We start from the raw sequence: 13659 nt of genomic DNA on the forward strand, positions 1-13659 counted from the left end.
ATAAATTCCTGTCTCCTTAATGTTGGTTTTGTTTGAGAGCTGATTACCCTCTGACAGACTACAATCTCTATGGAAGGGCATAAAGTCGTCTTTTTTTGATGGTCAGCCAATGCAGTATTTTTGTTTTACAGACATGGTGATTCCTTTTCAAGGTTGGCTGCCTGCATCCATGTGTGGCTTTGTGAAAAGCATCTTTGGATCAATATGCCATCTGCTTGTTCTTGAGTCTTTCCTTGTGACTCAGACTGGACTCTCCAAACTCATCTACAACCGGCCACGTCAGGATTGGACTCCCACACATTACTAGCCACATCACACACACAAACAAACACACACATAGACAGACATTGCTGAAGTCGGTGTGAGAGCAAAGTGCTTCCTACTCAAAGGGCAACGTATTTGATTCTAGTTGCACTTGGAAATGTTTTGAGCCATTGCATCTTGTGATCCATATTTGTCTTCATAGTCTTTTTTCTTTTTGCAATGATTGCTAAAAAGAGCCATTGTGACAGACAAAACAGACTCATATATATGTATTGTATTCACAGCTTTGCGTATACTGTCTTGGTTAGGTATTTGACCCCACACGATCTTAAGAGAGAGGAGACAGTGATTCAGGCTGGCATTCCGCCTGCTTCCACTCCCACATTTTTCCTTCTTTTCTGACTCCACACCCTCTAGATTTCACAATAATGGCCGCATGCTGGACGTCTTCCAAAGGCTCACAGCCAAGGAGGGGACTTACTTCCTACCTCAAGACTTGGAGCTGTCCAATCAGGAGCTTAGCTACATCATCAAGAAGGCAGAGCAATGGAGGGGCTTTAACGGCGAGAGGCGCAAGGTAGGCTATTCCCTACACTGGAGTCCCTTCTAATGGCTCTCGAGATAATCTTTTCTCTTTCACCCTTTGTCGAGTAATTGGGCTAATGGTGACATTTCAAATGATAAATAAATAAGAAATAAATTAAGACCTTACATCCTCGTGCTGCAACAGTGATGGAACAACTCCAAAATAATGATGTCAGCCAGTAGTTAATATGCCTGTGTCACAGCCACAAAGGATTCTGGTTTGAACCTCTGCCTTTCTGCGTGAAAGTTGCATGTTCTCCTTGTGCTTGTGTGGTGTTTATCCTGGTACTACGGCTTCCTCCCATATTCTGAAAACATGGCGATCAAACATCTACCAATTCAAGGTGTACTCCACCTCTCGCCCAAGGTCAGCTGAGATCTACCGATAAAGTATTTCCTGTCACACCACTCAGACAATTAGTTGGTCTGGATGGACTCTTCCCTCGACTGGTTTAAATGCAGGTAACAAACATTACTTTACATAATCATAATAATAAGTAGTTTATTATAAGTATATTATCTTTTGGAATATCTGGACACATGCGAGGAAAGAAAACAACTTGACTAATGTAGTGTAATTGTGTATAAAATTGTATAAATTGTGTATCATTCAATTTTCTTTAGTTACATTTTAGAAAACCTGAGAACTTATCTCTGAGGTATTTAGCTTCGTTGTAATTAGTACAGGATAATTACCCAAACAGAAATCCAGCTAGGAAGCTGGCTGATTAGTCTGTGAAAACCACATTACAAAGATGTTTCAGGAAAATAGACTGCTCAGGCAACATGCATTTATGATGTGTGTGAATTTGCTTGATTGGGTATTATCTTAAGGTGCGGTGGACAAGTTGATGTCACAAGTGCAGAATTCTACTTTACATAAATGTCGTTCCACATGAAATTACTATCGCTGGAGTGAAGCTGCCGCATGTTTGACAGTGTGGCGTAGGTCCATGGCAACGCCTCAGCAACGAGAAGTCTATTAGCACCAAGCCGACACCAGATGTCAAATCTTTTGCATAGTGATTGAAAATGTGACTAGTTGAGATAAGCGAAATAGAACGTGGCCATCAAACTACAGGCCCCTCTTTAATTTAGTGTGTTGGATTTGTAGTGGCATACATCGCTCCGTGTTTGCCATTTTCATTAACGCCCTTTGCTCTTTACTTGCACAAGTTATATGCCCACCCAAATAATAAAATATAGGCATTTCCTTTGAATTGTCTAGCTAGACTGAGTGTCAAGAAATGTATGCATCACTTTGACTTTTAGGGGAGAAAAAAATGTAATTACTTATTAGCTCTATGTTTATTTTGCATGCGCTTGCCTTACTTCTGGCAGCGTGCAAGTCCTCAAGGGTGGGTAGTGGGTTACCGGCAATTTTTTTCAGCAGTTTTGATTCTCCGTTGCAGTCAGAGTTTGTCCTTTTTTGTGGTAGCACCGAACCAGACTGTGATGGATGAAGACAGGACTGATTCGATGACTGCTGTGTAGAACTGCCTCAACAGCTCCTGTGGCAGGCCATGCTTTGCTCAGTAGACAAACTGGAGGGGGTTCAGCAGGGGACACGAGGATGACGCACTTGAGGTGGTCCAGCACGAGGCATTCAAAGGACTTCATAACCACAGATGTCAGGGCGACAGGCCTGCAGTCATTCAGACCCGAGAATGCAGGTTTCTTGGGAGTGGGATGATGGTGGAGCATTTGAAACAGGATGGCACTTTACGATGTACCAGAGATCCATTGAAGATCACTTTGAAGACTGGAGCAAGCTGGCCTGCCAAGACTTTGAGGCAGGATTGAGACACAAGGTCTGGGCCCACTGCTTTGTTGATCTTTTGTTGTTTGAAGATACATCCCACATCCTGTTCGCGGATGGTCAATGCAAAAGGGGGAGTAAGAGGCGTGATGGTGGTTGGTGGTGCGGCTGGGTGGGTGTGGGGTGTGAAAGTGTTCTTTTCAATTCTGCAGTAGAAGATATTCAAGTCGTCAGCTATTCCTCTTTTGTTCTCCGCTTGGGGTATGGTCGCTTGTAGTCGGTTAGTGATTGTAATCCACGCCAGACTGACTTAGAGTCGTTAGCGGTAAACTGTTTTCACCACAGGCTTCGTGCATTTACGTTTTGCCTGTATGTTGGTATTGAGTGAATTAAACAGTGATCAGCCCAGAGCTGCACAGGAGATAGCACTGTATACGTCATTTAGTGTGGTATAGCAGTGGTCTTGACTGTTGTTTTCCCTGGTAGGACAGTCTATGCGTTGCTTGCATTTAGGGAGTTTGTGGTTCAATTTAGCTTTGTTAAAGTCCCCAAGAATAATGAGGGTTGAATCTGGGTGCTTTTTAAAAAAAATTTTACTTGTTCAGCAAGCATTAGCAGTGTGGCGTTCGTGTTAGCTTGAGGAGGAATGTAGACACCCGCAATTATGAATGAAGTGAACTCGCGCGGCAAGTAGAATGACTTACAGTTCAAAAGCAGCGACTCCAAGTCTTGGCTGCAGTGTGTGTTGACGTTGGTACACTCGTTCTCGTTGCTATAGAAGCATATCCCACAGGCCTTCGTTTTCTCCGATAGCTCCGTGACACGGTCTGCCCAATGTAGTCGGAAGCACGGAAGCATTACGGCGCCATCGGGGATGCATTCACAAAGCCATGTGTCCGTGAAGCACAGGGCAGCGAAACGTCCGAAGTCTTTACTGGTCTTTGTGAGAAGATGAAGCTCGTCCATTTTGTTGGGTAGGGAGCGTAGATTTTCGAATACTCTAGTTTGTCTACAGTATATAGCCTAGCCCTGGCAATAAATATATTTTTTTTATTGCAGACTATTAGACCTTAAATACTAAAAAAACAATCCAACCTTCAACTAATAGTTTGATTTAACAGATAGACCATGTCATTTAAATGACGGCTAATACACTTTGCACCATAGCGTTATTTTTCATCAAAATAAGACACGCTGATTTGTCATTATTTTATAATTAGGGATACCAAGTCTCCATTGAGGGTCACTTTCCTAACTTAAGACTAATTTGCCCACATGCAATTTCTTGTGTCATTTTCCCCTTATTAACTATTTATCACATACAGGGAAAATTATAAATGTGAAAATTCATGAAGGCAAGCAATGGAGCAGCCGACAAGAGCTGCAACTAATATTTTGCGACTCTTAATGATTTTTTGCATCCCTAATTAGATAGAATAAGGTTGATATGATTAGGTCAGGATGCAGTGTTTTTCATTAAAAATACATTTCAGAAACTGTATTCCAAATGTGCCCCTGCAATTAAATAATGAATCCGCCACATTTCTTGTTCCGAACCCAATTAATATTAGAGGCAAGGACGAAATTTTAATAAGTGTAGGCCACAAGGCCTTCATTAGCTGGCTGGGAGAAAGGAGGAATGAGGGAAAGGGAAAACAAGGGACTCTATGTCTAATTTTCTGATATCAAGCGAACAGAAATGCATTAAATGATGCATTCTGAAAAGGATATGACGTTTGACAAAGTCAATCTGGGCCTAAAAAAATAGAAATAAACCCATTATTTGTCTTACCTTCCTGCATTAATAGTTGGGGTTTAGCTGTCAAATGTAAGGTAAAAAAATGCGTGGAAAAGGGTTTTCAGTTAACTTGCCTACTCAAGAAAGATTGGAGCCTATCAGCCTTATACTGTATAGTCAGCAAAAAACTGTCCACAGAACCTGATATTTCAGAATCTCTGCAATGATCAGTCCATGCATTTAGTTTGAAGCTGCACTATATTGCCAAAAGTATTCGCTCACATGCCTTGACTCACATACGATTTTAAATGACATCCCATTCTTAATTCATAGGGTTTAATATGACATTGGTGCGCCCTCTGCAATTATAACATCTTAAACTCTTCTGGAATCTTCTCCTCATCAATGACCTGTTAGTTTCTCAAACATTTTAATAGATTCATTATATTTACATGTCGAAGAATATTCATACCCATGATCTTATGTGACAAATTTGAATAATGCAATTTTGGAGCCATGTTTCGCAGCATTCTTAAAGGTCCTGGTTCGAGAACATTGCAATCATCTTTAAATTTAGAAGACTGGTTATGCACGGTGGCCGACTGGTTAGAGCGTCAGCCTCACAGTTCTGAGGACCAAGGTTCAATCCCCGGCCCCGCCTGTGTGGAGTTTGCATGTTCTCCCCGTGCCTGCGTGGGTTTTCTCCGGGCACTCCGGTTTCCTCCCACATCCCAAAAACATGCGCGAATTGGAGACTCTAAATTGCCCGTAGGTGTGACTGTTAGTGCGAATGGTTGTTTGTTTGTATGTGCCCTACGATTGGCTGGCAACCAGTTCAGGGTGTACCCCGCCTCCTGCCCGATGATAGCTGGGATAGGCTCCAGCACGCCCGCGACCCTCGTGAGGAGAAGCGGCTCAGAAAATGGATGGATGGATGGTTATGCCCGTTTGGAGAAAGTATGCATAATGTTGGACATGGAACCTAAAAAACCTGAAAAAAGCAGACATAAATATCACAATATCATTTCCAGTGTCACTTAAAGTCAAAATTGATAATTGTGGTTGTGGTTCTATATCATCATTTAAACAATAATGCAAACACCGCATACTATATTAGTACCAGGTGGCAAACTCCACAGCGTCCACCGTAGTTGTCCATTACGCAAGCTGCTGATGAACTAAACATAGTAGCAATATCATACCTGTCACACAAATGGGACACTTATGTACTGGTGGACATAAAATAATCAAGAAAATGTGACAATTTGTCAATTGGAAATGTGCTCAAAACAGTTAAACCCAAAACATCCTGTGATCCCCCTGCTGATAAAACTATCATGTTCTGAGCTATGAAGGATTTTAGCGATCTACTACTGTTTCAGTAATGAGCCCCATTAATTATGTATAGGGAGTGATGCACATCGACCTTATTAATTGGCTCCTGTCAACCACTCCAGATCACTGAACATAAAAGGGAGGTGTTAAATTCTGTAAGACCTTAACAGGTATGCAAACTGTTTTGTCAGAGCCATCGCTATGGCAGTGACAGAGTGTGGCGGCAGCTTAACCGCTGCAAACCTCGTTTGCTGCTAATTCATCTAAAAGCAAAGTTTCCCGGTGGTGGTGACATCGGGATAATTGAAGGAGAGGACAGATTAAATAGAAAGCAGAAGAGGCCGGGAGGCGCTTTATGCGGTGGCCCCGGAGATGTTTTCGCAACCTGATTGCATCAACACTCGCACTCCTTCATGCCGTTTGTCTTCGTGTGTCAAGGTAATGGATTACGGGCAGACAAATTTGGGAACACCCAAGGTGCTTTGCAGCATTGACATGGTTGGCAGGCTGAAAACCTGCCAAGAGTCAAAAGTTGCAGCTGTTGGGAGTATCTTGAATGATATTTATGATGCTTTATTCCATTTATAAAACATTTGCATTGCAAATTTCCCCATTGTGGGAGTAATAAAGGTTAGGCTTGATACTGTCAGAGAGGTACTATTTTAACCAAAACATTTTTTATCATTACTATCATAGCTTGCATTACACTGCTTTATATTAATTAGTTCCTAGTATTTTGCGCCTCGTGCCAACAAAGTAAAGACAAAATATCAGTGTTATGTTGCGTCGCTCTACATCGGTGAACCGATTGTGAAGATGGCTTTGATTTTATCCATGCCCTGCAATTGGCTGGCAAACATTTCAGGGTGTACCCCGCCTCTCGCCCACATTTAGCTGAGATAGGTGCCAGCACACCAGCGACCCTAGTCAGGATAAGCGGTACAGAAAATGGATGAATGGATTATTTTAACCACTGAGCATTATTTTATTTCTGGATTTGTTTATACTTGTATTGGTGGACCTAATAAAGTGCCGGTAACTTTATGTGCCGACATTTTTAGTTTTACAATACAAACCAGCTAATATGCAATTAAAATGACAATTGGATCCATTTACCAGTCTGTGGTCATCGTACAGTGAATGGAGAGCCAAGCCACATGAGACGCAAAAGTAACCGTAAATAACGAGGAAGCTGCAGGGGGAAGTCAGGCAGACAGAGAGGGTGGCAGGCCATGACGGAATACACAGGAAACGCTGTCACTTAGTAACAATAGAAGCCAAAGCTCCTTGAACAGGAACCCATAACAGCAGCAAAGGAACACCAGGCCTCTGAGAGCCAGCTGAGTGCTTCGGTGGTGTAGGTCAAACCGGAGGGGCATAGCATTGGTCAATTTGAGCAATGAGCGGGTGGTGGGGTGGTTACTGCAGCTCTCATTGGTCAAAGTTGTTTTTTTTTTGATATGCTTGACTGCATGTGCACAAATTTCAATTCAGTGCTCATCTGAATTATATTCGTCAAAGTACAGTCATACACTGGGCGAGGACATGCACATGAACCTTTTTGTGTGCTTGCATGTGCATGTCACATTAAAGTGGCTTCTTCTATTGCAGAGGATGGCTGTTCTTGTTTTTTTTTTTTTTTTTTTTTTAAGTGGACAGAGCTTTGGGCCCCGATGGCCGGAGGCAATAACAGGGAGGCAAGGGCAGGAAGCACAGCATCCACACAGTCTGCGTATTAGTGAGCTCAATATGAGAAATGACTGCAAATGCTACACGGCCGCGTTCCTCAAAAGGTCAAAGACTTCGGTAAGTGCTAACGTGTAAAAGCAGTGGTCAACTCAAACTAAAGCGCAAAGATAAAGGTGAAACACACACACACATACACACAACTAAACCAAACAATACATGTTCTTTATGCGGTGAATGACTATCCTAAAATTAGCAGAAAGAATCAGTAATATATTCATTTGTCTGCCACTAACACTTCCAATTCCATCACCTTAAACTTCATTTTGCACTTTTGCAGTCTCTCAAATGTTCCATGGTGACAAAAACCTCAGTGTTACCTAAAGCGCAAAACCCCCTTTTAAATACAGTCTCCATCACTTTTACAATTGTTGTCGACGACACACGCACTCTTTTCGAGTGAGTCAACGTTACATTTAGCAATATGACTATTTGGGATCCTAGGAAATGATCTCAACCTTAGTAAATCCCATGCATCACGCCCACTAGCAGCGCACGTAATCTGTTAGCTCGAACACGCAATGCAGCGCCCGCTATTTGGGATTTTAGGAACACAGAGAGACCGGAAGTGCCACAGAAAGGCATGGAAGTGGACGTCCTCGAAAATGTATTGGTCCATTCATGGATCAAATGTTGTGAATTTGGATGTTTAGCTCTCTGTCTAGAACAGCAAGTTGTACATAAAAGTACTGAAACGTTGAACAGTTGGACGTTCAAAAGTTTTAAAAAGGTCAAATTAAGTTGACCTGTGAAGGTTAGGTGCATTTTAGGTTCAACATTCACCCGAAAGCCGAATATTCCTACTTTATGTTGGTAGTGTGCCTGCATAATAATTGGGTAATGCCATTATATATTGGTTAAAAACATGATAATGGAACCAATCCTACAGAAGATGTGCCAAAACATGAACTATTTTATGTTTGTGAAACCTAAACTGAAGTGTAACTTGCCAATATTCTCAACAGATCACCATACTGTATTTGTTCACCATATCACAACTTTATTGTTATGAATAACAACTATTTCATTTCAAATTGTAGCTTTTATTTTTTCATAATGCTTACATTTAGTTTATTATTGTGATTATTTGATGCAGGTCAATTATCAAACTAATAATAACGAATTCATATACGGTATCTACAAGTGCATTTCAATACATTTGAATGTTGTAGAAAACATTAATTCTAATTTATTTTATTGAAATTGATAAATACAGAAAGGTAGTCATACATTCACTACACACAGTCATAAATGTCCTGATTTATATATATATATATTTTAAATTTTTTTTAGATTGTTATAGCTTATCGCTAATGGAAACTAGACAGTTCATTTCAAGAAACAATGAAACTTATTTTTAATATAAAATGGAGGTGGGTCACTGATGGTGTAGTGGTACACTCGCCTGACTTTGGGGCGGCCAGAGTGCAATTCAGTTCCCACTCAGTGACGGTGTGAATGTGAGAGCGAGTGGTTGTCCGTGTCTGGATGTGCCCTGCGACTGACTGGCGACCAGTTCAAGGTGTAGTCGGCCTTTCGCCCAAAAGTCAGCTGGGATAGGCTCCAGCGCCCCGCGACCCTAACCAGGATAAGCGGCGTTGAGAATGGATGGATGGATGAATTGAGGTCGTAATGGGACTTCTGGAAAGTATTTTCCCCTGTGATTGATGAATTTGTAAAATGTTGTACTTTCACTTTTTCAATTGAAACTTTTCTACAATTTGAATTATTGTGACGCACCTGTATATAGATATACGATGTTTTCCAGGTTTTTATGTTTATTTGATGAATTGAAAACTTTGAGGGTTTGAATATTCAATAATTCGATATTCAAATAACTTGTTCATTTCATATGCGATTGCCAGGTAACGGTACAGTATGCACATAAATAAATGTACATAACTAAGAAAGTGGTGTCCTTAGGGTACAGGGTGAGTCAGACATGGTGTAGAAGTAAGAGATGGTCTGCGATGTGAGATGTTTACTCTCGGCTGGCAATAGGCTTTATTTCCCGCAAAGGAGATTAGTAACAGTAAATTATGCATATCTTATTTTCAGGATTATCTCAGCCACTCAACTATATTATCTCTCCGGATAATCTTCTTTTAAAAGTCAGTTTATTCTGACTCTTTATAGCCAGTGTTGCTTGTTTTTCATTTTTCTAAATCCAATTTGATTGTGTGCTAGTTTAGGATGCTGTGTTGTCGCACTACTTTAGCTGTGATTATTCCACTCGAGATGGTTATAGGCAGTAGTTTTGCTGGATAGGCACAGTAATGAGTGCTGAAGCCGATGGAAACCACTATAGTGTGTTTGCTGTTTTGTCGCTCTGTGTGTGTGTGTGTCTGTGTGTGCATGCATGGGCGCACATGCGTGCGTGTGTGCGTGTCAGTGTGTCTGTGTTTCCTGCATGCAAATGTGAATGGGTTGCCTGTCTTGTCCAGTGGTGCGTTTAACAAGACATAGACCTTTGCTGTGGCCAAATCAGACAGTGTGCATCCATGCCATTTTCAATATGCTCCAATTATATCTGCCAACCATCCACATATTGGCCAGATTTAGAATAATAGCATATCTATTTCCATTCTAATGGCTGACATTGCTTGGCTTATCCATGCATGTATGTCGATTGCTCTTTTATGCTTTGTGCTTTCACATGTTCCCGGCCACTCACTGTGTGTCGGAACCCTTCGTCGTCTTGCATGTGTGTATTTCAGGAACCCACAGTGTGCTTGTGTATGTGTGTGCATTCGTTTATTTGTGGATGAGCATTTGTGCAGTGTGAACCTTGACATATGAGCCTTGTTCGTGCGTATTACACTACACAACGTGCACTTGCTATGTCAAAATTGTGAATGAGCCCAATTCATTTGTGTTGGCATTGTGTTCTTTCGTACTTCCACATGGTCAGTGTCTATGCGGTATTAAGCCAAAGCCAGTGCTGCACCAAGCAGGCCTTGAACCTGGGGTCAATTCCATGGCAGCAATATTGGGGGATGGCAGGAGAGGGGGCGTTGACCCTCTATAGATTAGATAGCCTCTGCACGGTGCATATTCCTCTCACCCTTCCTCACCCTTCTCCCCATCTCTCCACAAACCTTTCCTCCCCCTCATCCATGCTGCCTGGCCCCAAGGGCCCGCAGGCACTGGCGATGTACGCATGCTCACCGTATGAGGCTTTCACGAGCAACTGTGTGCGTGTGTGTGTGCGCGCGCGTGTGTGTATCTGTGGACAAAAGAAGCAAGCGAGTCTATCTCTTCACTAACACTTGGCAATAATCGCTTGCGTGGTTGGTCTCCAAATGATGGCATCAATGCCCACTGCACCGGTGGTGTCGTCAGTGCATCACTTAAACCAGGGGTTTCCAAACTTTTTCTTTCAAGGGCCACATATGGTCCAGAAAAAGGGTGTGAGGGCCACTTTGGTATTTTTTACCTTTAATTTATTTACCAAGCTAAAACCAAACCATCACTGGAAGTAAAGATTTGCGAAGCAATTATATAATGTTTAGAAATAAGGGTTTTATTTATTCAAAAAGAACAGCTTGGTGGTAAAGTAAAAAGTCAATACATTTTCAGAATTTTTAGTTGGCAAGCGGCTTTGTATCCCACTAGCAGTGGCAGTTTTTGGTATGTGCGATATGTGCAGCTGCACGGGCTGGCATTTCCAGTAGGGGTGCCAAATTTGTCATACCAGTTTGTTGGTATTAGCGGGAGGGCCGCGATCATCTGGCTTGAATCCTAAATGTTCCCACATTGCCGCAGTGGCGTTAGGCTTTGGAACTAATTCCATTAATTCCATTAACTGTACAGCTATCGGCTCACCGTCAGAAAACTCAACTTCGTGTACCCGAGCGCCCGTATTATCAAACGTACGTGCTCACACACACACACACACAACACACACACACGTACATGGCCAATCAGATGGAGGGTCCCCGCTTGACACTCTCTCTGAATGGTTTAGAGACCACGAGGAAACCTATCATGTGTCTGCTTTCAAGTAGTGGAAATATATGTTTTCTTCCTCAAATGACTGGGCACCTGTACGTGTGTTTTTTTTTTTTTTTTTGCTCCACCATTCAGAAATGTGGGTGCATATGCGACCAAATTAGTGGCACTCTAGAGTCTTGTCTCGTCCCCCAAAAAAATCCAGCACCAGCACCAGGCCAGAGTACTAAGCCAGATTGATCGTACTTTATGCGTCCCAGCTCATTTTTGTGCGCACATCAAACGAGATCCCTGTGTATGTACAGTATGTGTGTATGTATGTATCTACAGTATGTACATATGTATGTATGTGTGCGTATATGTATACTGTATATGCATGTATGTATGTACTGTATGTTTGTATGCATTTATTTTATTTTATTTTAATTTACAGAAAAGCAGAGGCAAAACATCTGCATACATCCAGTAATTTCGTTATTCATTTGATGCTGGCTAAAATGAGACCTTACAAGCTGTGCTGACTCCAACTATGAGACGTGTTTTCCCCCAAACTCTAATTCCTACAACTTTTCAGTCATTCCAACTCCAAAAGTATCACTGTAAAATCATGTTTCTACCATTCAAACTTTTAACAGTGGAGCCACACACATGGGTGTATAGTCCCAAACTGGTGCCTGATGGAAACAACTCTTTTGATTCTCCCCATTTCCAAACTAACACCTGCAACGCCACAGAGCTTCAGTATCCTCATTGGCCTCCATCAGAATACTATAGTCCTATCCTCAGCCTCTCCTTCCATGTGAGAATGATACATAAATAACCAAGCCTGTCTGCCACCCAGGCAAATTCAAATACACCTGTCAAAGTGATGAAGCACCCGCCCGCAGGGAGGTATTGTTTACATTTTCACTCGACTCGTCACAAAAGTGAGATTCTAATTATTTCCCCCACTGTAAATTAAAGTCAAGCGGGACAGCAGTCCAAACCCAAAAAGTATCATGGTCTGGGTGAGTGAAGGAGCAGGTCTTCCTTTCCAAATGCTGGGAAAAAAAAGCTAAAAAATGTCTGAGACAGTCAGAATGAAGGTGGCTTTTATTTAATTTAGGAGACGACAATTGTTGCAAGAAAGACTCAAGTACTTCAACTCACTATTTTATCCTTTATTATTATTAGATCCAGAGAAGACCCTCTTGGAATAGTTGTTTATTATACTGTACTTCTGATGAATGAATCACCTTTTGGTGGACTTTAACATGCCTGAAAACGCAACAGTTTTTGCTGGGCCATGTATCCTGGTAAAAATGTATGGATTTTAGGGGTCCGAAGTATGACCTCTCAGTTATTAGTGCACCAAGGGAAATAAAAAGAAATTGTCACTGCCACCAGTTTCGCAGATCGACCCAAAAATGCATGGACGTCTATCATTGACAGGTCGTTCCGAAAAGCCTCAAGAAACCATGTTTGAAATTGAACAGAAAGTTGACCATTTTGGTTTGAGACAGCCATTTTGGGTCAATTCCAGATCTTGTACTTTGACGGAAATTAATTAATGATGAATAATGTTTTTAAAATACCCATATTATCAAAACATTAAGTATTATCTGTATTGTTAGTTTTTTCAAAGAATTATTCTGAAGTTAAGCACTTTATTTGAACACATAATAGTTTCTTTTTATTTACTTTATTTATTTACTTTACTTTATTTACTTGCTCTTATTTTGAAATTCACAGCCCTACTTTAATTTAATAAATGAGAAAACACACAGTTGTGCTCATCTGTTTGATTACACAGGCAGAATTTGTAAGATGGGTACAATTCTTAAAAAAAAAAAACGAAACACATTTAATGTTATTTTAATGGGATTCAAATTAAACTGTCAAGCATTTCAGTAAATGCATTATCATTCAACAAAACATAACCATAAAGAAATTTATGATGGTTGTTGTTCAGTCATCAGTCGTACTTAAAAAACGGATTTTGCAAATTCTGTCACGGTATGTAAACTTATGAGCACAACTGTACATATATGCAGTCATACCCTGTCATATTGGCAATGAAAGTGTAGGCTACACCTTTTTCATAACCTCTAGGTGGTGGTGGCATATTGGAATTGAAATGTACAGCTTTTTGGTAACCTCTAGGTGGCGGCATACATTTATAAAATGTGAACTCTTTTTCATTTTCACCTATTCCTATGTGTAATGCGCACTACTGACTTCTTACAATATTTAAAAGAGGGTTTTGCGCTTTTGGTAGCTCTAAATGCAAAATGAATTGAAG

At 41.1% G+C, this 13659-nt stretch overlaps 1 protein-coding gene across 2 annotated transcripts in view; it reads left to right on the forward strand.

Moving 5' to 3' along the window:
- Window positions 1–468: 468 nt before the first annotated feature.
- The window catches only part of ofcc1 (orofacial cleft 1 candidate 1), a 50278-nt gene continuing 37087 nt past the window's right edge, over window positions 469–13659 (forward strand). Inside the window, exon 1 of one of the 2 annotated variants that reach the window (XM_061758872.1) lies at window positions 469–841. In XM_061758872.1, coding sequence (XP_061614856.1) covers window positions 701–841 — 141 coding nt within the window. In that variant the 5' untranslated portion in view covers window positions 469–700. The remainder of the gene's footprint in view (window positions 842–13659) is intronic. The other variant, XM_061758871.1, reaches the window with a different exon arrangement.

Source organism: Phyllopteryx taeniolatus, chromosome 20, assembly GCF_024500385.1.
Source record: "Phyllopteryx taeniolatus isolate TA_2022b chromosome 20, UOR_Ptae_1.2, whole genome shotgun sequence".
NCBI lineage: Eukaryota > Metazoa > Chordata > Actinopteri > Syngnathiformes > Syngnathidae > Phyllopteryx > Phyllopteryx taeniolatus.